The 19,153-nt window shown below is 36.3% G+C and overlaps 3 protein-coding genes across 8 annotated transcripts; 2 read left to right on the top strand and 1 right to left on the bottom strand.

The window, feature by feature from the left end:
• The first annotated feature begins 346 nt into the window (after positions 1 to 346).
• LOC144569404 (uncharacterized protein At4g15545-like) lies at positions 347 to 3,980 on the top strand. Of its 6 annotated transcripts, none has more exons than XM_078319745.1 (9): positions 347 to 750; positions 1,195 to 1,263; positions 1,613 to 1,666; positions 1,751 to 1,868; positions 1,995 to 2,039; positions 2,281 to 2,502; positions 3,193 to 3,235; positions 3,392 to 3,470; positions 3,568 to 3,980. In XM_078319745.1, exons 1-9 carry the CDS (start codon positions 478 to 480, stop codon positions 3,658 to 3,660), a joined length of 996 nt encoding a protein of 331 aa, XP_078175871.1. In that variant the 5' UTR covers positions 347 to 477; the 3' UTR covers positions 3,661 to 3,980. The 6 variants fall into 6 exon arrangements, with proteins under 6 accessions (XP_078175871.1, XP_078175873.1, XP_078175872.1 ...); XM_078319746.1 differs by having other exon boundaries at positions 350 to 750; positions 1,760 to 1,868; XM_078319742.1 differs by having other exon boundaries at positions 350 to 750; positions 1,965 to 2,039.
• A 3,303-nt stretch (positions 3,981 to 7,283) lies between these two features.
• LOC144569764 (protein FAR1-RELATED SEQUENCE 7-like) lies at positions 7,284 to 14,512 on the top strand. The gene is made up of 8 exons (XM_078320236.1): positions 7,284 to 7,373; positions 8,470 to 9,408; positions 9,509 to 9,586; positions 9,989 to 12,053; positions 12,397 to 12,536; positions 13,126 to 13,200; positions 13,310 to 13,369; positions 13,745 to 14,512. The coding sequence occupies exons 1-8, from the start codon at positions 7,284 to 7,286 to the stop codon at positions 13,844 to 13,846; spliced, it is 3,549 nt and encodes a 1,182-aa protein (XP_078176362.1). The 3' UTR covers positions 13,847 to 14,512.
• Positions 14,513 to 14,732: 220 nt separating this feature from the next.
• AUG2 (HAUS augmin-like complex subunit) lies at positions 14,733 to 17,265 on the bottom strand. The gene is made up of 6 exons (XM_078319498.1): positions 16,988 to 17,265; positions 16,591 to 16,701; positions 16,146 to 16,250; positions 15,978 to 16,046; positions 15,631 to 15,744; positions 14,733 to 15,080 (listed from the first exon to the last, which is right to left on the bottom strand). The coding sequence occupies exons 1-6, from the start codon at positions 17,117 to 17,119 to the stop codon at positions 14,808 to 14,810; spliced, it is 804 nt and encodes a 267-aa protein (XP_078175624.1). The 5' UTR covers positions 17,120 to 17,265; the 3' UTR covers positions 14,733 to 14,807.
• Between the last annotated feature and the right edge of the window lie 1,888 nt (positions 17,266 to 19,153).

The following is a 19,153-nucleotide window of genomic DNA, read 5'->3' as shown; positions in this document are numbered from 1 at the left end:
AATTTTTTACGGACCAAAATATCTCTGCAAACAAGACAGAAATCGAGCTGGGCAGGAGAAACAAGACAGGGATCGAGCTAGACAAAGGTCTTTTGGTCCATCAAAAATTCAAACGCTGTGCACATCAAAATTATTCTGTACTCACAGAGTTTTAATTTTTTACGGACCAAAATATCTTTACAAACATGACAGAAATCGAGCTGGACAGAAAACTTTTGGTCCATCAAAAATTCAAAAGCAGTACGCATCAAAATTTACTTCCAAAAGCTGATGGGCTATTCACACTTTCACAGTGACGCCGTCACGGAACACCAAAGCAGCCGTTTTCATGTAGGTCCTATTTTCAGTGAAATGCCGTAGTAGTTAGAGGGGCTACTCGGTCTACACAGTTTCTTTCTTCCTCTCTCTCAAGTTTCCAAACAAACTCCGGCGAGCGAGCAACCCGCCTTCCTTGCCAAGTGCCAACCGTTACCCTAGATGGCGCAGCGCGACGGCGTTGATTTCCATCTACCAGACGACATACTGGCAGTGATCCCTACCGATCCTTACGACCAGCTCGACTTAGCGCGCAAGATCACCTCTATGGCGATCGCCTCGCGCGTGACCCGCCTGGAGTCCGACTCGGCGCGTCTCAGGCAACAGATCGCCGATCGGGACCGGACAATTGATGAATTACAAGAGAAGGTGGCGAGATTGGATCAAGTGGCGCAAGAGTATAGTGCGAAGTTGAATTTTTCACTGGAGGAAAACGTGAGAAAGTGTTTGTCACCAATTTAGAATCGCATAGGTTTTTTGGACATAAATAGCCTAAAACCCTGCCGACGACAACCTTCTTTTTTGAGCAAACATATTTCAAGAAGCAAAAAAAAAGTGGGAAATATCCAGTAATTGGTACTTAAACTATTAAAGTACTTGGGTATGGCTTTCATGTTAGTGTTTTGAACATGTCATTACCAAAAGATATGACAATTTCTACCAATAACCAATTAAGATGTGGTAAACCAACAGGTCCTGGAATCTTTTTTTATGGTCAAATTGGTTAGTTTCCTTTGGCAATGCGCAGACTATAGTTTTGTAATTCATCTTTTTATACCTTGCGATAGAAATCAAATCAACATATATAAAACAAAATTTGTGACCTTTTGACTTCAATCTGCTTCTCTTATTGTATATACATTTTTGATGTTACTATAGGCTAAGCTTGTAAAAGAAAGGGATATGCTTTCTGGTACAGCAAAAAAATTGGCGAGGAACTTGGCTAAGGTACTATTTACTTGCTTGTGTAATTGAAATATCTACATATTTTATCTATCTGAAGTTAACATAAACTTTGGTACGTTGGATAAACTTTGTATTTATACTGTTGCACTGTTAAAATTATCAACATCTTTAGATATCTCACTGATGTTTCTGCCAGAACTTCAGTTTATTCCCTTAACTAATCCTCAAATTATCGGTTTCTTCAGAGTAGATAACAAGTTAAAAACGAAACCAAAAGAAATACCACAGAGACTTGCAATTGTTATTTCTTTTCTTTTCTCCTCTTTTGTGCTGACAAGCACACCCTGTTGCTAACTAGCAACATTTTTTTGTTTTTTTTGACTGTTTGTAGATGGAGACATTCAAGAAGCAGCTGGTGCAAACATTAAGTGAAGATAATTTAAATGTGAGCATACCCTTACCTTCAATATTCTTTCTTGTGCATAAATAACAAATTTTACACCAGACAAAAATAGTTAATACTTTTTAGCATGCACAGCAACTGTCAGAAATATCTTCTGTGGACAACTCTGACAATTTGGTAGCCAGAATTCCTTCATGGCGAGATACTTATCAGAATTTCGTTGCCCGATCCCCTTCATTGCAAGGTGACAGAACTGTCTGTAATTGTCATAAATAAGTTTACAAGAATTAGATTTTCTTTTATTTAGTGAATTTTGTTCTGTAATAAATTTTAAATGAAGATGAAATCTCAAGCAGTCACGCTTTATCAGATGTTGCTAGTGGATCTACAGCCACTTGGGGGTCGACTCAAAATGGTAATTGATGAGATTTTAACATTCAAATTTCACAAGTATTTCTTAGTTTCTTATGTTCTAAAAGACTGAGGGATAAAGAAGCATTGTTTTGTGCTTCTTGGAGAATGTGAAGGGACATAGTGCCTAGATTTTTAGTCTGTGTGTCATACTTTTGCTTTGTCAGGAGTATATTACCATTATTTGATATTTTTGCTGGATCAAAATTAATATTTTGTAATAATAAAACACCATTTCTGTTCAGATAACGAGTTCTCCATCACACAGTACATCACTCCAGCACCCACCTTTGCTTCTTCTCAAAGAGGCTTCTCCACCACTGGATCATCTCCAAGAACCTTATCTGGCACCACGTCACCAAGGAAGTCTGTTCTAGATGGGAACCCCACTGTATTAGCATCTTACTCTCGGTCCAGTCAACCAATCTCTGCTCCAGTGTCTCCTCCAAAGAGGCGGCCCTTCTCAGGTCCAAAATATACCTGTTTACCTCATACCTCAAATACTATGCATGCCCTTGGATATCGTAAGATATCATGCAGGCATCCTGCACAAAGAAAACTTTGACATGCTCTTGTAAAACATGATCCATGTAATCCTGTTTCATCCAAACTATGCCATGCAGCACTTTTCTCCTCTAATTGTTGTTCTAATTATGAATTTAGGGAGGATAGCATGGGTATTTGTTTTGAATAAATTGAGAAAGGAGAATTAGGTGATTTATCCATGTTTAGAGTTGTTCGTCTTTTCTTTTGTATCATTTTTGCTGGAATCTTTTCATTTTGTGAAAGCCGTATCTAACTTGCACATCCTACATTTCATAATTCATATTTGCTGCTCTGGCAAAGACTGCAACTGGGTTCTAGTTTTGCATAGATCAGGTCTTTTGCTGATTTGTAATAATTGGCACTGAACTAGTGCCAGTTGTTTGCTTGTCAGATCTTGTTTTTACTTATTAGCATTCTTTTCTTTTCTTTTTTATTTATTTTGTGAGGTCTTTTTTGGGTTGGAAGTTGGGCAAATTTCTTAGTGAGCCTATGCTGATCTGAGCATAATCAACTTGTATAGCAATGGGGCTTATTATTCTTATTTTTTTTTTTTTGTCTTTATGCTACTTGGCTTGACATGTGAAACTTATAAATAGTTTGTGTATTTACAGAACGCCCTCGTATGGATGGAAAGGAGTTCTTTCGCCTAGCCAGGTTTGAGTTCATTTTCCATTAATTGTTGGTGTTGCTTTTAACATTCTTACTAGTTATTACCAATAAAATATTAAAACTGGTTTTATCATGTTACTTGAAACAGTGTAATAATCAAGTAACCATGTTGACATATTACTTAATTGGTTGATTATTTAGGAGTCGTCTCTCTTATGAGCAATTTGGTGCCTTTCTGGCTAACGTCAAGGAGTTCAACTCCAGTAGACAATCACGAGAGGTAAATATTTAAAATAAAAAGAAAAATGCAATGGAACAGGATCAAGTAGCAAGGAAGGTGAATTGAAACTCATGGATTTTAATTTCAAATAATACAGGAAACATTGCAGAAGGCAGAGGATATATTTGGTTTGGAGAATAAGGACCTGTTTATCTTATTTCAAAACATGATTAATCGAAACCAATCTTGAGGGTAATGGTTCTTACTTCTCATCCTTTTTATCAGTGTAGTTTGACAATTGATCAAATTCAAACAGTGCAGGTAAGTCCTGATAAATTGGTAAACATCAGTGTACTGTATAGATGCAGTAATTCTTCATTTTTGTTAATAATTGAATTGCTAACGGGAATAGCAGCCTTGAAAGAGATTCAACTTTAGAATAAAAATCATTTGTATGTATCTATTAACAGTACGTGCAATTATGATATTTTATTGTAGTTATTTTAGCAGGTTATTTTGTTGTAGTTGTTTTACAACGAAAACGTTTGAAGTGGCCAACATTTGTGGGTTATATGGCACCTGAATGCCTGGATCTTCTTCCCTTTTCTGTTCACTTTTACAGCTTTTTCTTAAAATCAATGTTGAATAAAATACGTATATATTATCGACTTGAAATTAATATTGGAAAATTTGCAGTAGTAAAGTTCTTAAAGAAATTCACACAAGAATAAAATCAAAGCTGAACATTAACACTTAACAATGTAAAGAGTTTATAATTTAATTTTTTGAGGTTTAATTTAAATTGTTCAGTGTATAAAATTACATATTCAGTGTGTGTGCATCTAACTTTATCGACAAATTGAGGTCGGAAACAGACGGAGTCCTAATCAAGGAGGCAATGACACGGTCCGTTTTCATTTTACTAAATTTCATTAAGACTAAATTAAAGTAGTATTGTAAAAATGGCTACCAAAATCTACTAGCCGGGATAGATTAGTAAAATTGTCATGTATGTCATATTTAGAAAGCATTTTGCAGATTTTAATAATTAACTAGCTGCTAAAACCAATTATTTGACTACCAAATAAATAAGTTCGACGATTAATTCGATGGACTGCACAGTGCTGTTTGTTAGATTTGTTTATTCAAATTCTTATTTAATTATCTCATACTCTATAAAAAAAATAGACTTTACAAACTTTTATATTTTCTTATTAGGAGAAAATATAAGTTTCCATGATTTTTTGAAACTGAGTAATTCCTTTGCACTATTGTTGTTTACAAAGAGTAGTTATTATTTTATTATTGTTGGTTCTATATAAGGAAACAAAGTTTGAAAGTATTAAATTTTATGAATACCTAGACCTAATGATTGTTTTTGTATAATTTACTTTTTTAGTTGGATATGTTGATAATTTTTATAATTTTGAAATTGGTTGGTTTTTCTGCATTATATATGTTTCACAAAAATATACCGTGAAGACTGAAGAGCAGTCATTCTGTTATTTCTAATTTCTCTCATTTCAAAGGATGAATTATCATGATTCATTTTTTTGGTTAATTAAAAGATTTTTATTATTGCTTGGATAACAAATATTGCATATTGTATTCTTAAGCACGTAATTAACTTATTCTTTATTTTAATTTTGAATTAGTGTATGTGTATTGTATCAACTCATGCGCATCAGATCCGATTAATCATCCCCCAAGCTCTTAAAAAACATTTAGCAGAATTTAACAACGATTGCTTTTAGAGGTTTAATTATTTAATCACTATTTAATGATAACGTCTTTTGAAAAAAATTAACGTTTGAAAGTGCAAAAACTTTTAATCAAAAGAATCATATTTTTTTTAAAACTACATAATCACCGTGATTTTTATTAGTAGGAAAATAAAATTTAAAAATATTAAAAATAAGAAAGGTTGACAGTAATTTTCAAAAACTTTGGTTGCACGGTAAAAAAAAAAAAAAAAAAAATCCAATTTCATAACTGGGACGCCATGCTATCCTTGGTTCCGCGAAAAAAAAAATAGAAGTAAAGTGGGACGCCATCTGCTGTGTAATCCCTCAAAAAAATTAAATAGAAACCTCGATACTGCGTTGAACCTTCCCGTCCCTACCTCGATTACTGGTTTAGACAACGACACAGCCAAAAAAAAAAGAAAAACTGCGATTCAGCGCTGATCCCACTCCGCTGGTCCCCCGCCTACATCCGTGGGGTCCCAGTTGGCTGATCCCGGTCCAATGCGCCCCAGCCCCTTCTTAATCTCTTATTAAGTAAGTTTTTATTTTATTTTTCTGAATTAGTTTTATATATAGGATTAAAATAGATTTTCAATTAGACTTTTTTGTGAAATAGTTTGTTTAGATTGGAATTACAATTGATTGTTAGTTTTATTAGACTATGAATTAGGTTAATTATTTTTATTTTAGAGAAATAATTAGGTTAAAAATTGTAATTAGATTAAGAATTTCGGTTTTTTTTAGATTGGCATTAGTTTATTTAAATAATATATTTTTAAAAATTATTGCTATTATACAAACTTAATTTATTTTAGAGATAAGAATTAGGTTAAGAATTTTAATTTCTCAGCAACATGCTGTGAACACACTGTATGAACACACTCTTCGCCATCCTCCCATCAACCACCATGTCTATCTTTAAACATCTTTCTTATTCCCAAGTGTCTATCTGAAACAACACACATGAAGCTCCCAAAACAATTACCTCTTGTCGTAACCACCTCATGAACCATCCCCAGTTCTCGAAACTCTCTTCCTGAACTAATCTGAAAGCCAGAGGTAGCAATTGATTCTCAGCATCATAACCGCAAGCTATAAGCAATCTTCCCTTGTACCTACCAGACAGGAAGCATGCGTCAATGCTAATGATAGGCCTCAAATGAGGCACTGCCGCAATACATGGACTGTAAGCCCACGCTGTTGCCTTAAACAACCGTTCCGTCTCTTTCGCGGTGGGTTCTGATTTAACTGTCCATTTTGTACCGGGATTTTCTCTTGTTATTGCTTGTAAAAGTGGAGTGAGGATTGCATATGTGTCTTTCCAACTACCAAACATTTGTTCAATTGCCAGCTCTCGGCCACGCCATAACCTGTTATATTTGGGAACAATTCCTTTGAAATGAGCACGAACTATCGATTTGATGTCACTAATGCTTTTTGTAATATCTTTTCTAATATCATCCCTTATAACATTGGCAATCACTACTGCTGTTAATTGTGCATGATCAGTACGATCAATCGGGGCACAACATGTATGCGGTGTATTTAATGTTTTAATTGTCCACCGAGCTCCAAAATAAGAAGATGTGGCGTACAATCGCCAATTGCACCTAGTGTCTTTACACTCGACCACAACTTTGGTTTTGCTACTTTCTTTCCAAAAGAGTTCAATATTCTTGCCTATGTGGATCTCCTTTATAGTTCTATTCATAACAACTTTTGACGGGAATACTTGCTCCACCGCAAGAGATTGATCATCAAAACGTGGAGTTGTACCGAAAAAACTTACATCTGCTTCCCGAAATCCTGATGTGTCATTGAAACTCGCTACAGGGTGACGGTCACTACGACCAGAAATGAGAAAATACTGAGTCTGCACAACAGGTGTCTGGGACTCTAACAAGACATCATATTCATCATCATCACAATAGTATGGATCATTTTCATCATCACTTCGTGGCAAGTCGTCATCATCGGGACAAGGATCAACAAAAGTCGGCATATAAGGTATACTGTTATGATTATCATATTGTGTCCAATTCACCTCTTTTTGGACAGCTGGTGAAAACTCATTCATATTGGGATAAGGTTCAGAATATATATTTTGGGGCGGTGTGTGTTCTCTCTGATGGGGTTGGACCCGACTAGAACCGGCATGTGGATCACAATATCGGGACTGATGAGGTTCTGGCTGCGTCTCAGGTACCACACTATCAAAGTACAACGGGAATTGCGTTGTGCCCACGATTGGAACAAACTCAATGAAAAAAATTAATGACACAGTATTCTCTTCCAGAATTCATTAATTGCTCGAAAATGATCATCCAGCCTTCATTGCAAATAAGTTCCACAACCTCATAATAACGGCCAGTTGGCGTACCAACATTACATCGAGCATAAATGATTAGATTGTATTCACTCTCAAAATATTCAAAATGACGATAAATCATACCTTTCAAATCGTCAAAATTTTGTTCAACAGTCGCACGAAATGAATACCGATGGCTAATACTATATTCCGCGCCTCTCGGACCGTATCGAATTTCACCTCCGATAAGCACATTTACTAAAACCATAATTGATTGTTTCCAAAAAAATAACCTACACAATGAATATTAATTAAAAAATGTAAATATTTTTTGTTTACAACAATAAATAAGTTCAGAAATATTATAAATAAACTAACTAAAAAATTATTACTTGAAAGATCTCAAAACTCTGTCAGTTTTCGGAAATGATAATCAAATGAGGTGAGAAAAGATCTCAAAGCTCCGTCAGTTTTCGGAAATGATAATGAAATGTGGTGAGAGAAATAGATTTCTCTGCGTTTTTTATGAGCTGCAGTAGTGGTTATGGTATGCCATGGCGTCCTACATTTTTTATTTTTTATTTTTGTTGGTCCGCATGGCAAATGGCGTCCCACTTATTTATCTTTTTTTTTTCCACGGGGCCAAGCCTTCGCATGGCCTCCCATTTATTTATTTTTTATTTTTTTATTTTTTTTTTCCGTGGAGCTAGTGTTTGGAATGGCATCTCACTATCTCAGTTATCCCGAATTGTTTTTTTTGTTTTTTATCCATCGCACCAAACATTGCAATGGCGTCCCACTTTTTAATTGATTTTTTTTTTACTGTAAAACTAAAGTGTGGCATGGTTGCAGGATGCCATACCAATATACTGCCTTTCCGTTTTTGAAAATTCCTGTCAACCATTCTTATTTTTAATATTTTTAATTTTTATTTTTCTATCAATAAAAATCACGGACATAACCAAATACTTTTTCCGGCCTGTTACTGTGTTCTATATTACACAAGATTCACCCAATAGGAACCAGCCGTGTCCGCTCATCTGGACCCCACATTCTTGCCTCTCGTTACGTGTCGCTTATCGACGCGTCTTTCATCCTGTCTCCCTTGTTCGACCCTGGATCCCCAATCCCCCAAATCTCCTCCCTACCGCCGCCACCACCCAAAATTCTCCGATCAAACCCGAATCCGCTTCCAATGGTACAGATCTCAGAAGCAAGACCCGAATACACTAACAACCCCCCTGATCCAAATCCGAAACCGAACCCGGATCCGATAGAAGAACCGGCCGAAACTACGATAGATGATGAAAGCAAGCAAGTCGAACCAGCCTCCTCGGTCGGAACAGGAGGCGTCCAGTGCTCGGCGGGAATGGAGGTGGTGCGTACCGACGACAGTCGCTGGACGGTATCGAAGGTGGTTTTAGAACATTCCCACGACAACCTACTCTCACTGGAAGAGGGGCCCACAGCTGGGTTGCTCCCAGCTGCCGGTATGGAATTCGATTCTGTTTCAGCTGCTAAAGCTTACTACAGTGCTTATGGCGAGAAATTGGGTTTTAAGGTCAAAATGGGAAATGGTAAAAGATCGCAAGGTTCCCGAATTTTGCTGATGCAAGGCTTTATTTGCGAAAAAGGAAAATCTGACGAGAGTGAAATTGTAAAGAAAAAACGGGGCACGTGCAAAAAGAGAGATCAAATTGATATTGATTTGGATATGGTCAATAACGGTAGTCACAGTAACAATGGTGAATGTGAAGATGGTGATAAATTGTATTCCTTGAGAGGAAAAGGAGATAAGCCATTGGTGAATAACCCTGGACAGTCAAAGCTTTTAAGAGAGCTTGGAATCAGGGTTTCAAGATATACACATGAAGAAAGGAGGGATATAATATTAAAATACATGCAAAAGAGGAGTAGCCGTCAAGTTGTAAACAGGACTACTAAGGTGGTCTATGAATAATTGAATACAAATAAATCCAAGGGCTTTTGAAAGGGCTGCTTTCAAAAACTTTCTGGACTAAATTCAAATTTATCTTTTTTTGCAGATACCATCTCGGCAGGCACTTGCTGAAAGAAGACTGAGAGGCATTGGAGGGAAGTTTCTCAGTAAAGAAGAAATTCAGGTTGAAGTCATTTTCGTTGTAGAATAGAATGTAGGAATTTCGCACTTCCATTGTAAGATGCATATTTACTGCAAGCCTAAATAGTTTCCTCTGCCAGAAAAAATAGCTCTACTGAGATGCTGTTGCTACCTGGTAAATTTGTGCGATATTGGATCCTGATAAGGCTTGTTATTATCATTACAATACCATACACTTGCCACATTGGCCGTACTAGTCAGGGTGTATCCCATGTGTGCTTCATGGCCCATACTTGTATGCATTCCTTCCCAGATGTGCATTTACCAAAAAGGTCTTGTAGGGACATCTATGCAAATTGAACAGTTTTGGGGGGCATATGATCGTAACTTGGAACTTTTGGGGGCGATATATGCATAATTACATAATTTATGATCCGCTCTGCAGACCTCACACAAAGAAGATGGGCAAACAACTGAAGAATCACAAGAAGTTGAAGTTGAAGAAGAAGAAGAAACCAACTTGCCTGCAGAAGCACTTGCTGAGGCAATTGCAAGTGGAGTCCCGTTAGTTGGCATGGTGTTTGAATCAGAAGAGAAAGCTTATGAATATTATATAAGTTATGCAAGCAATATTGGTTTTACCGTGCGTAAAGGTTGGTGGGATAAAACCTCAAAAAACACAACTCGTTCACGCATGTTTGTCTGCTCCCGTGAGGGCTTCAAGCCCAAAAATGAGTCAAAGCGGGTGCGACCTGAGACTCGTACTGGTTGCCAGGCCCGCATGGCTATAAAGACTGATATAAGGGGAAGATACCGGGTTTCTGACTTCATACCCGATCACAACCACCCATTGTCTACCCCATTAGATATGCAGCTGCTAAATTCACAAAAGAGTTTGATTAAGACTGAAGTCAGACCTGGATTGGACACCGCTACCAGCCTGATCCCTGAAGAATACAAGAACTATACAAGGGTGAAACGGTCAAAGAATACAGTAAAAGGGGACTCAGAGGCATTATTAGAATATTTTCGAAGGATGAAATGCGAAGATTCGTTATTTTATTACGCAGTTCAAGTGGATGAGTCCGACCAAATGACAAACTTCTTTTGGGCCAATTCAAAAAACATGATGGATTATAGATACTTTGGTGATGTAGTGTGTCTTGATACCACATTTAGGGTTTCTAATTTTGGGAGGCCCTTGGCCTTGTTTTTAGGGCAAAACCACCATAAGCAAATTGTGATTTTTGGTACAGCGTTGCTGTACGATGATTCAAGCGAGTCCTTGAAATGGCTTTTTGAGACATTTAATGCGTCTATGGGTGGGAAGATACCTAAGACAGTTTTAACTGAAAGGTGTGAAAACATTAGTCAAATAGTGGCGGCCATCTGGACCAGTTCGCTGCAGCGTTTTTGCACGTATCAGATATACCTAGCTGCTGTCAAGGAGCTAGGGTATATTCCTGCGGCTTCAGAATATCTTTTGCCTGATTTAATGCAGTGTTTATTCTATTTGGAAGAAGAAGAAGATTTTATAACCACTTGGGATTCCATGTTAGCGAGGGAAAATCTCAAAGATAATACATGGTTGTGTAAATTATTTGAAGAGAGAGAAAAGTGGGCCCCTCCATACAACCAACATGTATTTTCTGCTGATATAGAGACCTCATTAAGAGATGAAAATTTGTGTGATTTACTAAAAGGGCCCCTGGAACCTGACAAGACTTTCTCAAGTTTTCTGGGCTTTTTTGAACTTTGGTTAGAAGAGAGACGCCAAAAAGAAGAACAAGCTGATTACGAATCGAATCACAACACACCGAGAGTACCTCCTATTCGAATTCTATGGCAAGCAGCAAGCATGTACACGCCTGCAATTCTTGGAAATTTCATGGGAGAATATGAAAAATTAATAGACTGTATTGCATATACATGTGATGAATTTGGGTCTCTTTCTGAGTATGTAGTGACCCTTAAAGGTTTACCCAAGGAGCACCTTGTGAGGTTTGACTCGTCCGATGGTACGGTTTTGTGTACCTGTAAGAAATTTGGACGCAGCGGTATGATATGTTGTCATGTGCTGAAGGTATTTGAATTGAGAAATTTGAAAGAAATTCCTGCAAACTTAATCTTGAGCCGTTGGAGGAAGGATGCAAAAACAAGGGGTCAAAATGAATATAGCAAGAATAACAGGGTGGTTTTGTCTGCACAAGACCATTGTATCTCTCTGTACCAAATTTTTTACAAAATTGCTTTGAAGGCCTCTGAAAATGACGAAATTTTCTCTCTAGTGATGAACCAGTCAGATCATATGCTTGCACAAGTAGAGAGGATCTCACTGGCGAGCGCCACTGAGAAGCAGAATCTTGGGAATTTGACAAAGGAGGTGCAAACTAATTTGGCACCTAACGAGAATTTGATCATTGATAGAAATGTTGGTGAAATTGGGAAGGTAAAAAGAAAAAGAACTAGAGCTGAATTTGAGGCAAATAAAAGACTGAAAGGGAGAAAAGGTTTGTGTGGTATTGCTTGTTTTATGTTGTATTTTTACTCATTTTTTTATGTTTGTATATTGCACACAAACTACATATGCAAAGAAAAATATCTGACTTAACATCTTGGAATTTGCAAATTTGAGTCATCAACACCCAAAGTTAAAAAATTAACTCGGCCAACTATTTCAAGCTTTTACAACTGGTTCATGTATATTTTCTTAAAACCCTCACACTAATATATATAATATAATACAAGTTGTGATAGACATGTCTCGTACAAATGCCAATAAATGTTTTCTTAACCAATAAATGTTTGTATTTTTTTTGTTTCTTCTTATGTTTGGATTGCGTATTTAATCAGATGCAAGACAGAGTGAAGAACTGGAGGCTCAAGCTCAATATCAGCCAAGGGAAGATGAGATACGGATAATTGCACCTTCTAATTCTCAGAATGCTGCTACTAATAACAATCATTTTCTTAATCCTACTCATCTTATACAGGTAACCTTGTTTATCTATTTCATTATTCTAGCAACTCTTAAAATTTTCCTCAAAAAAAAAAAAACTCTTAAATTAAACCCCTGTTTGATGCTTATGAAAACAAGAAGTTTGTTGAATATTGCCTAAACCACCCCTTTTTACTACCACATTTTTCTCTCAATGGGTTAGAAATAAGTGGTAGTTTGGAAATTCTTTTGTCCTACAGAGTTATATGTATAGCTGTATAGAGGATGTCTAGTGGCTTCACATACCATACCAACACCCATTTATAGAAGTTAATGTAGTCCTTCTACAGGATGCATGCTTATAAAATTTGGAAACACGTCTCCAGTTTTCTTGAAGAATTACCCAAACTACCCTTTTGTCTTTTCCGTTCTCTCAAGAATGAATAAATAAAAATATGGGGTACTTGCACTCTTTTTGCAATTTACAAATAATGCTAGAGAAGACATTTTGAAACTTCTTTGGATTATATGAGATGTTTATTCCTTGTGGCGTTGCTCAATAGAGAGAATCTATACTTTCAAACAAATGATTAAATAAGTAATAGATAAAAAGAAATCATGGTTCAATAATGTGATATTTTTAGGGTCAATTTTTGCTTGCGCCTCGATTTGGAGTTGGTGCAGCACAAACCGTAAATAATATTTCCCAATATGGTCAGGTCTGTTCTGCTTCTACCAAGCTACGTTTCATCAATTATTATTTTTTTACTTAATTAATGGTTTATATATTCATTGCAATGACTAACATCACTATTCTACTCTTTCCAGGGAGCTTCACTTTCCTCATTGCCGCAGACACATTTACCTTCTAGTAATCACTTATCTCAGGTAATCTCTATTACGAAACTAATATATGGTCGCTAATCATTCGTGCTTTTCATGTAATTTAGGTTCTGAGTAACGAGTTGTTCATAATTTGCCCAAATAAAAAACAAACAGAACAACTATCATTCATCTTGTAGTCTTGCAAAACAAGACGTGACATCTCAATTGCCACAACATGTAGAGAATATCATGTATGCCCCCATGAAACAATAAAATGTCATTCATAGCTCTTTTTCCCCACCCTTAGCTGGGTACATGTGAAGAACTTGATGGGGCATGGGGGTTATTCCTATGTTTTCAGATCTTAATTTTCTTGCTTATCTTGTATGCATAAAAAAGTTCCTATTCTGAGGAAAGAAATGTGTCACATGTATGCAGGGTTACATGGCAGCTGATATGCAAGCATTACATTTTGCGGGTTCCAATCCACAGAGCTCCAACCAACCACAGGACTCTGTTCCAGTGTGGGATTTCCTCTAGCCATAACTGGACATGTCCATTTTTTGCCTCATGCTAAGCAGCGAGCATCCCCTCCTTGCATGTAGAGGTATAATGGTTATACCAAATCCTCCTGGATCACAACATGAGAAAAGTGGAGAAATGTAAATATCATTCCATTTACCCTCTTCCTAACTGCTCTGAAATGGAGCAAAAATGAAAGACCCTACTGCCCTAGGTGTGTAGCGTGGAAGGAGTAATTTCAGTATTTGAAAACCAAGTGATGATGCTGTAGCTGTTACATTCTAGCATTCTGCAATGATAAAAAAGGGAAAAAGAACCGTGGTCTTCCAATGGTGCGTGAGAATTATTTTTAGGAATTAGAGACAGGAAGAGCTGTATATATCTTAACACATGGATAACCCAATTGAAAATAGGGAAAATATGCAGCTTCTGGTTGAAGCAAAGCTTAAATGTTTTGAAAGTGTGCTCGAAGTTTATACTGACAAAGTGGTTGTGCATCTTATGTAAATAACTTCCTTTAGTTTTGGTTAGGATGATTGTAAATATGTGATATGAAGAACAGCAGCTTCTTTTAGAGTAGCAAGATAGGCAAATAAAACTTAAATTGAGTAAAATCTGTACTCTTGTGTTCCTTTTAATGCTATTTTCAGCCCTTTTTCGAGAGATTTTATTCTTTGCTGTGGAGTCCGTAGTTTGTATATAGTATTATCCTCTTTGAGTCACGCTCTGTAATTTTCCTATTATGTTTGCGCAATGTAAAAGGTTAGCAGCTGCTATCAGGTGTGCACCTGGCGGAAATACTGTTGAACGACAATAAAGTCACACTCGTCAATTTTCTTTCTTAATTATTTCAGAACCACCCCTTCCCCTTGAGAAAAAAAAAAAGAAAAACGAAAACACAAACAAAGCAGAAGATACATTAAGAGCTCTAAGTATATAATAACCCCAGCACACAAAAGAAAAATAGGATATGAAAAAACTATATGCCTCTCTTAGGCCATGACAGCCTTCTGTGATCAATTGCTCCATCCTTGGCCTCATTGAAACCATCAATCATAAAGCTCTCTGCCGGTGACAGAAAGCTTGAGTCTCTATCAGAAAAGTCACCAGGGGTCTTGGGAGAGGCTGAAGATGGGTCATGAGGACCCACACGCAGCTGCTGAAGCGTCACAAAAGATTCTCGCATGGCAAACATTGCCTCAAAAAAGCGTGTGCATGATGAGAGTGCAGCCGGGATGGGGCGCAACATTTCCTATTTTTGCCAGAACAGGGAACAGTAATTAAGTTAATAATGCAAATTCTTATTGAAAATAATGAAAAAGACTTGTAACATTGGAATATTTAATCTTATTTGCCATTTGGTGTTACTGACAAGTATTCCAATACTAGAAAACTGAGATGAGAAAAACCCAAGAAGTCAAATTAGGCCATGTTTAGTACAAGAACAAAGTGGAGAGATAAGGGCACAAGGGATAAGAGTTGTCCCGTCTCCCTCCACTGTATCCCTCTACCAGACATAGTCTTATGTAATGAGAATTTATGGATTTTATCCATACATGTCATGATTCTACAAGTTTCACTGTGATAAAGATACCTGAGTATGGATCGCTCAACTAACCTACCTAAGATAAGGGTACAGGGGCAGAACAGTAGCAGAAAATAATTGTAACATTTCCTGCAGTTAAATAACTCTCTAAGCATAGAGAGTAAATGGCAAATAAAAACATTTTCATTTATATTGAGAATCTTATGGATTAGTTATGGATACATTAAAAATTACAAAAAGAAGCATTGCAACTTACGCCCCAAACAGATGGTGATTCTCTGAAATTTTGACTCCACTGAAAATCAGAAACTGATGCTGTTAGCGCTTCATAATCACTAGCCGCCTTCAGCAATAGCTCAGAGAATTGTTTCTATGTCACATTTTAAACAAAAAACATGTATAAATAATTAAGCAAACAATAAAACAAAAAAGGTGTTGTTGCAACATGGCTTAAACAGCTCGGCTAGAATAATCATACATATATATGTGATGTAGGTTGTTCTAGTAAATCATGTTCCTCGCTGACATAGTATGGCATTAATATTTAATTTTCTGCTTTAAAAAAGAAAATAGTTAATCAATCCTATTATTGCAAGTGATTACCTGATACTCAGCTTCCACTGGAATGCAGTCAATTGAGTATGGCTGTTGAAGCCGAGCAATTATTCGATCCTACAGAAAAATAATAATTGATAATTAATCAAAGTAGAATATGCATAAAAATTGATTTGAAAGATAATTAAGTAAACTTAATTTGGATTGTTCTGTCACCTTATTCTGAATCACATCCTTAAGTATGGAGGTTATTCTAGCCAGGGATTCACATTTCTTCTCCATCTCACTGACATGTGTGAGGTGCGCAATATTTTTATCATCCTGTAGGATTGATGATGTAAATTTTTATAAAAGTAATTCAAGAAGCATTACACCACCCTACGTACCAAACTATTGTGGTATTGAGCAGACCGTACCAGTGTATTAATATTGCGCTGATTTATTGGTTCATACCTACCGGTGTGCACTTGTTGCATATTGTGTATACATAATGGAGATAATTCAGTGTACCAGTAACGGCTAGGACAAAACAGCAATTCAAAATTTTAATAAAAAAAAGAGCAGGCATTGTGCAATGTGTGCCGACTCAGGATAAATAATTACGAGATGGCCCCTAAGTGATAAAAATTTCAAGTAAAAAAAATGCATATAAAAGTGAAACCTTTCTTCCTTGTAGCTCGACTTGCATATTGGCGAGATTGCGTTGCACAGAGGTTAGCTCCCTTAATATTTTCACCAATTCATCCCCTTTGTCAAAATTAGCTTGATCTTCCTATTTTTGAAGAACGAAAAAAATTGATACCTCAGTGGTGAATAGTTGTCTCGCATTGTTCAATTCAACACATTCTAAATGGGATGCAAAAAGAAAAAGAAATAGTTATTTCGCTGAGTTATAGAATTGGGAAGTGCAATCCATTTTTGTAAACAATTCACTTCCTGGAACAGATCCGAAGGAGTAACTGCGAACAAAACTACCTGAAGCTGAGAAAGCTCCAGTGAACTTTTGAGTATACGCCTAACATAAGGGCGAAAGGGGTAAATTGGAAATATTGAAAAACCTGAGGGGTGGGTATGGAAAAACCGAGATCGGAGGCGATGCAGAGCGCCTCCGCCATACCTCCTGCCTGGCGCTTCACCGGCGGCGGCTTCCTCCCGGCGCCTCCCCAGTTCGTCTCTCCCCACACTGACATTCCCTCTTCTAGCTTTTAAATTCTCTCTTTTTTGTTGTCGTATTTCTCTTCCTTCCTCCGGTAATTTATTAACCTTTTATTTGTTTTTCTTTTTTGAATTTGCAAATGGTAAACGTACGGAAACGATCGAGACTTTTATTTAAGACGGTGATGTACGGCTTAGAGATCAAGTCATCTTGAGTAGTATAACATTAGTGTTCTATAACACTAACTCTAAAAATCTATCAAATTGACTTTGAACAACTAATTTAAACCTTTCAAACCAATTTACATTATAAGTGATGCATTTATATACAAATTTTTTTATATTTTCGAGTTATTTTAGTATCAAATCAAGCAGTAAAAATATTGAAAAATTAATGTATTAAAATTAACTTAAAAACTCACACATTTGGCCGCTTGACTTAGTACTAAATAAATTTAAAAAGTTATAAATTTTGCATATAAACACACAACTAATGAAGTAGATCAATTTGAACGGTTTGAATTCACCGTTTGAAATCGATTTGATAGGTTTTAGAGTTGGTGTTATATAGATTAAAATGACACTGTTATTATACTAGCCAAACTCCATCATATATGTTGATCACATGTAATTTGCGTATATATATTATATAACATGACTATTTGCATACTCGATCACATGATTTTTTTTTTCCAATACGTGACTAATATATATATATATATATATATATATATATAGAGTTAGGCTGGGGTGCTATGGATAGCATAGTGGCCTCTATGCTACAGCTCAATATTCGAGTTTTCAAAATCCAAACGGTCGATCCGAACTGTTCATCTTATTCTCCATATTAATATCTGCTTGGAGACCAAATTTTATAATTTTCTGAATTTTTTTACTATTTATTAAGCCACTTTGAAAATCGCTAATCCAACGGTTTTACTGTTTTGTGCAGCCACCGTTGGATCAACAATTTTGTAAAATACTTAATAAATAGTAAAAAAATTCAGAAAAATGTAAAATTTGGTCTCCAAGCAAATATTAATATGGAGAATAAGATGAACGGTTCGGATCGACCGTTTGGATTTTGAAAACTCGAATATTGAGCCGTAGCATAGAGGCCACTATGCTATCCATAGCACCCCAGCCTAACTCTATATATATATATATATATATAGATGGGCTATGGTGCATTGCAATGCATAGGCCATGTTGTGCATTGAACCATAAATCACCGATTCAAAGTCCAAATGACCGATCCAAACCGTTCATCTTGTTCTCCATATTAATATGTGCTTGGAGACCAAATTTTATATTTTTTGGAATTTTTTTACTATTTATTAAGCCACTTTGAAAATCGCTGATCCAACGGTGGCTTCTGATTTTACTGTTCCAAACAGTCACCGTTGGATCAGCAATTTTCAAAGTGGCTTAATAAATAGTAAAAAAATTCCAAAAAATATAAAATTTGGTCTCCAAGCACATATTAATATAGAGAACAAGATAAACGGTTTGGATCGGTCATTTGGACTTTGAATCGGTGATTTATGGTCCAATGCACAACATGGCCTATGCATTGCAATGCACCATAGCCCATCTCTCCCTCTCTATATATATATATATATATATATAGAGTACGGCTAACTCGCTTCCTCTAGCATATGGGCCGAAATGCTTCCGGTGGAAAGTTGAAATTTCAAAATTCAAAAAGTCGATCTGAACCGTTCATCTTCTTCTCCATATTAATATCTGCTTGGAGACCAAATTTTACATTTTTCTGAAGTTTTTTACTATTTATTAAGCCATTTTGAAAATCGCTGATCCAACGGTAGCTTCTGATTTTTACTGTTTGGTAAGCCACCGTTGGATCAACAATTTTCAAAGTGGCTTAATAAATAGTAAAAAATTTCAGAAAAATGTAAAATTTGGTCTCCAAGCAGATATTAATATGGAGAAGAAGATGAACGGTTCAGATCGACTTTTTGGATTTTGAAATTTCAACTTTCCACCGGAAGCATTTCGGCCCATATGCTAGAGGAAGCGCGTTAACCGTACTCTATATATATATATAT

The sequence above is a fragment of the Carex rostrata genome, chromosome 18 (assembly GCF_964058835.1).
Source record: "Carex rostrata chromosome 18, lpCarRost1.2, whole genome shotgun sequence".
Lineage (NCBI taxonomy): Eukaryota > Viridiplantae > Streptophyta > Magnoliopsida > Poales > Cyperaceae > Carex > Carex rostrata.
Note: the sequence above shows the minus strand (reverse complement) of the source record. Positions and strands in the feature narration are given on the sequence as shown.

Excerpts from the sequence above, each read along its gene's own strand:
- LOC144569764 (XM_078320236.1), top strand. The coding sequence starts at position 7,284 with ATGGGGTTGGACCCGACTAGAACCGGCATGTGGATCACAATATCGGGA. Across the intron at positions 12,054-12,396 it reads AAGACTGAAAGGGAGAAAAG|ATGCAAGACAGAGTGAAGAA; the intron begins GTTTGTGTGGTA and ends GTATTTAATCAG. Across the intron at positions 13,370-13,744 it reads CTAGTAATCACTTATCTCAG|GGTTACATGGCAGCTGATAT; the intron begins GTAATCTCTATT and ends ACATGTATGCAG.
- LOC144569404 (XM_078319742.1), top strand. The coding sequence starts at position 478 with ATGGCGCAGCGCGACGGCGTTGATTTCCATCTACCAGACGACATACTG. Across the intron at positions 1,264-1,612 it reads TGGCGAGGAACTTGGCTAAG|ATGGAGACATTCAAGAAGCA; the intron begins GTACTATTTACT and ends GACTGTTTGTAG. Across the intron at positions 1,869-1,964 it reads CCGATCCCCTTCATTGCAAG|ATGAAATCTCAAGCAGTCAC; the intron begins GTGACAGAACTG and ends TTTTAAATGAAG.
- AUG2 (XM_078319498.1), bottom strand. The coding sequence starts at position 17,119 with ATGTCAGTGTGGGGAGAGACGAACTGGGGAGGCGCCGGGAGGAAGCCG. Across the intron at positions 16,047-16,145 it reads AGGATGTGATTCAGAATAAG|GATCGAATAATTGCTCGGCT; the intron begins GTGACAGAACAA and ends ATTTTTCTGTAG. Across the intron at positions 15,745-15,977 it reads CAGTGGAAGCTGAGTATCAG|AAACAATTCTCTGAGCTATT; the intron begins GTAATCACTTGC and ends AATGTGACATAG.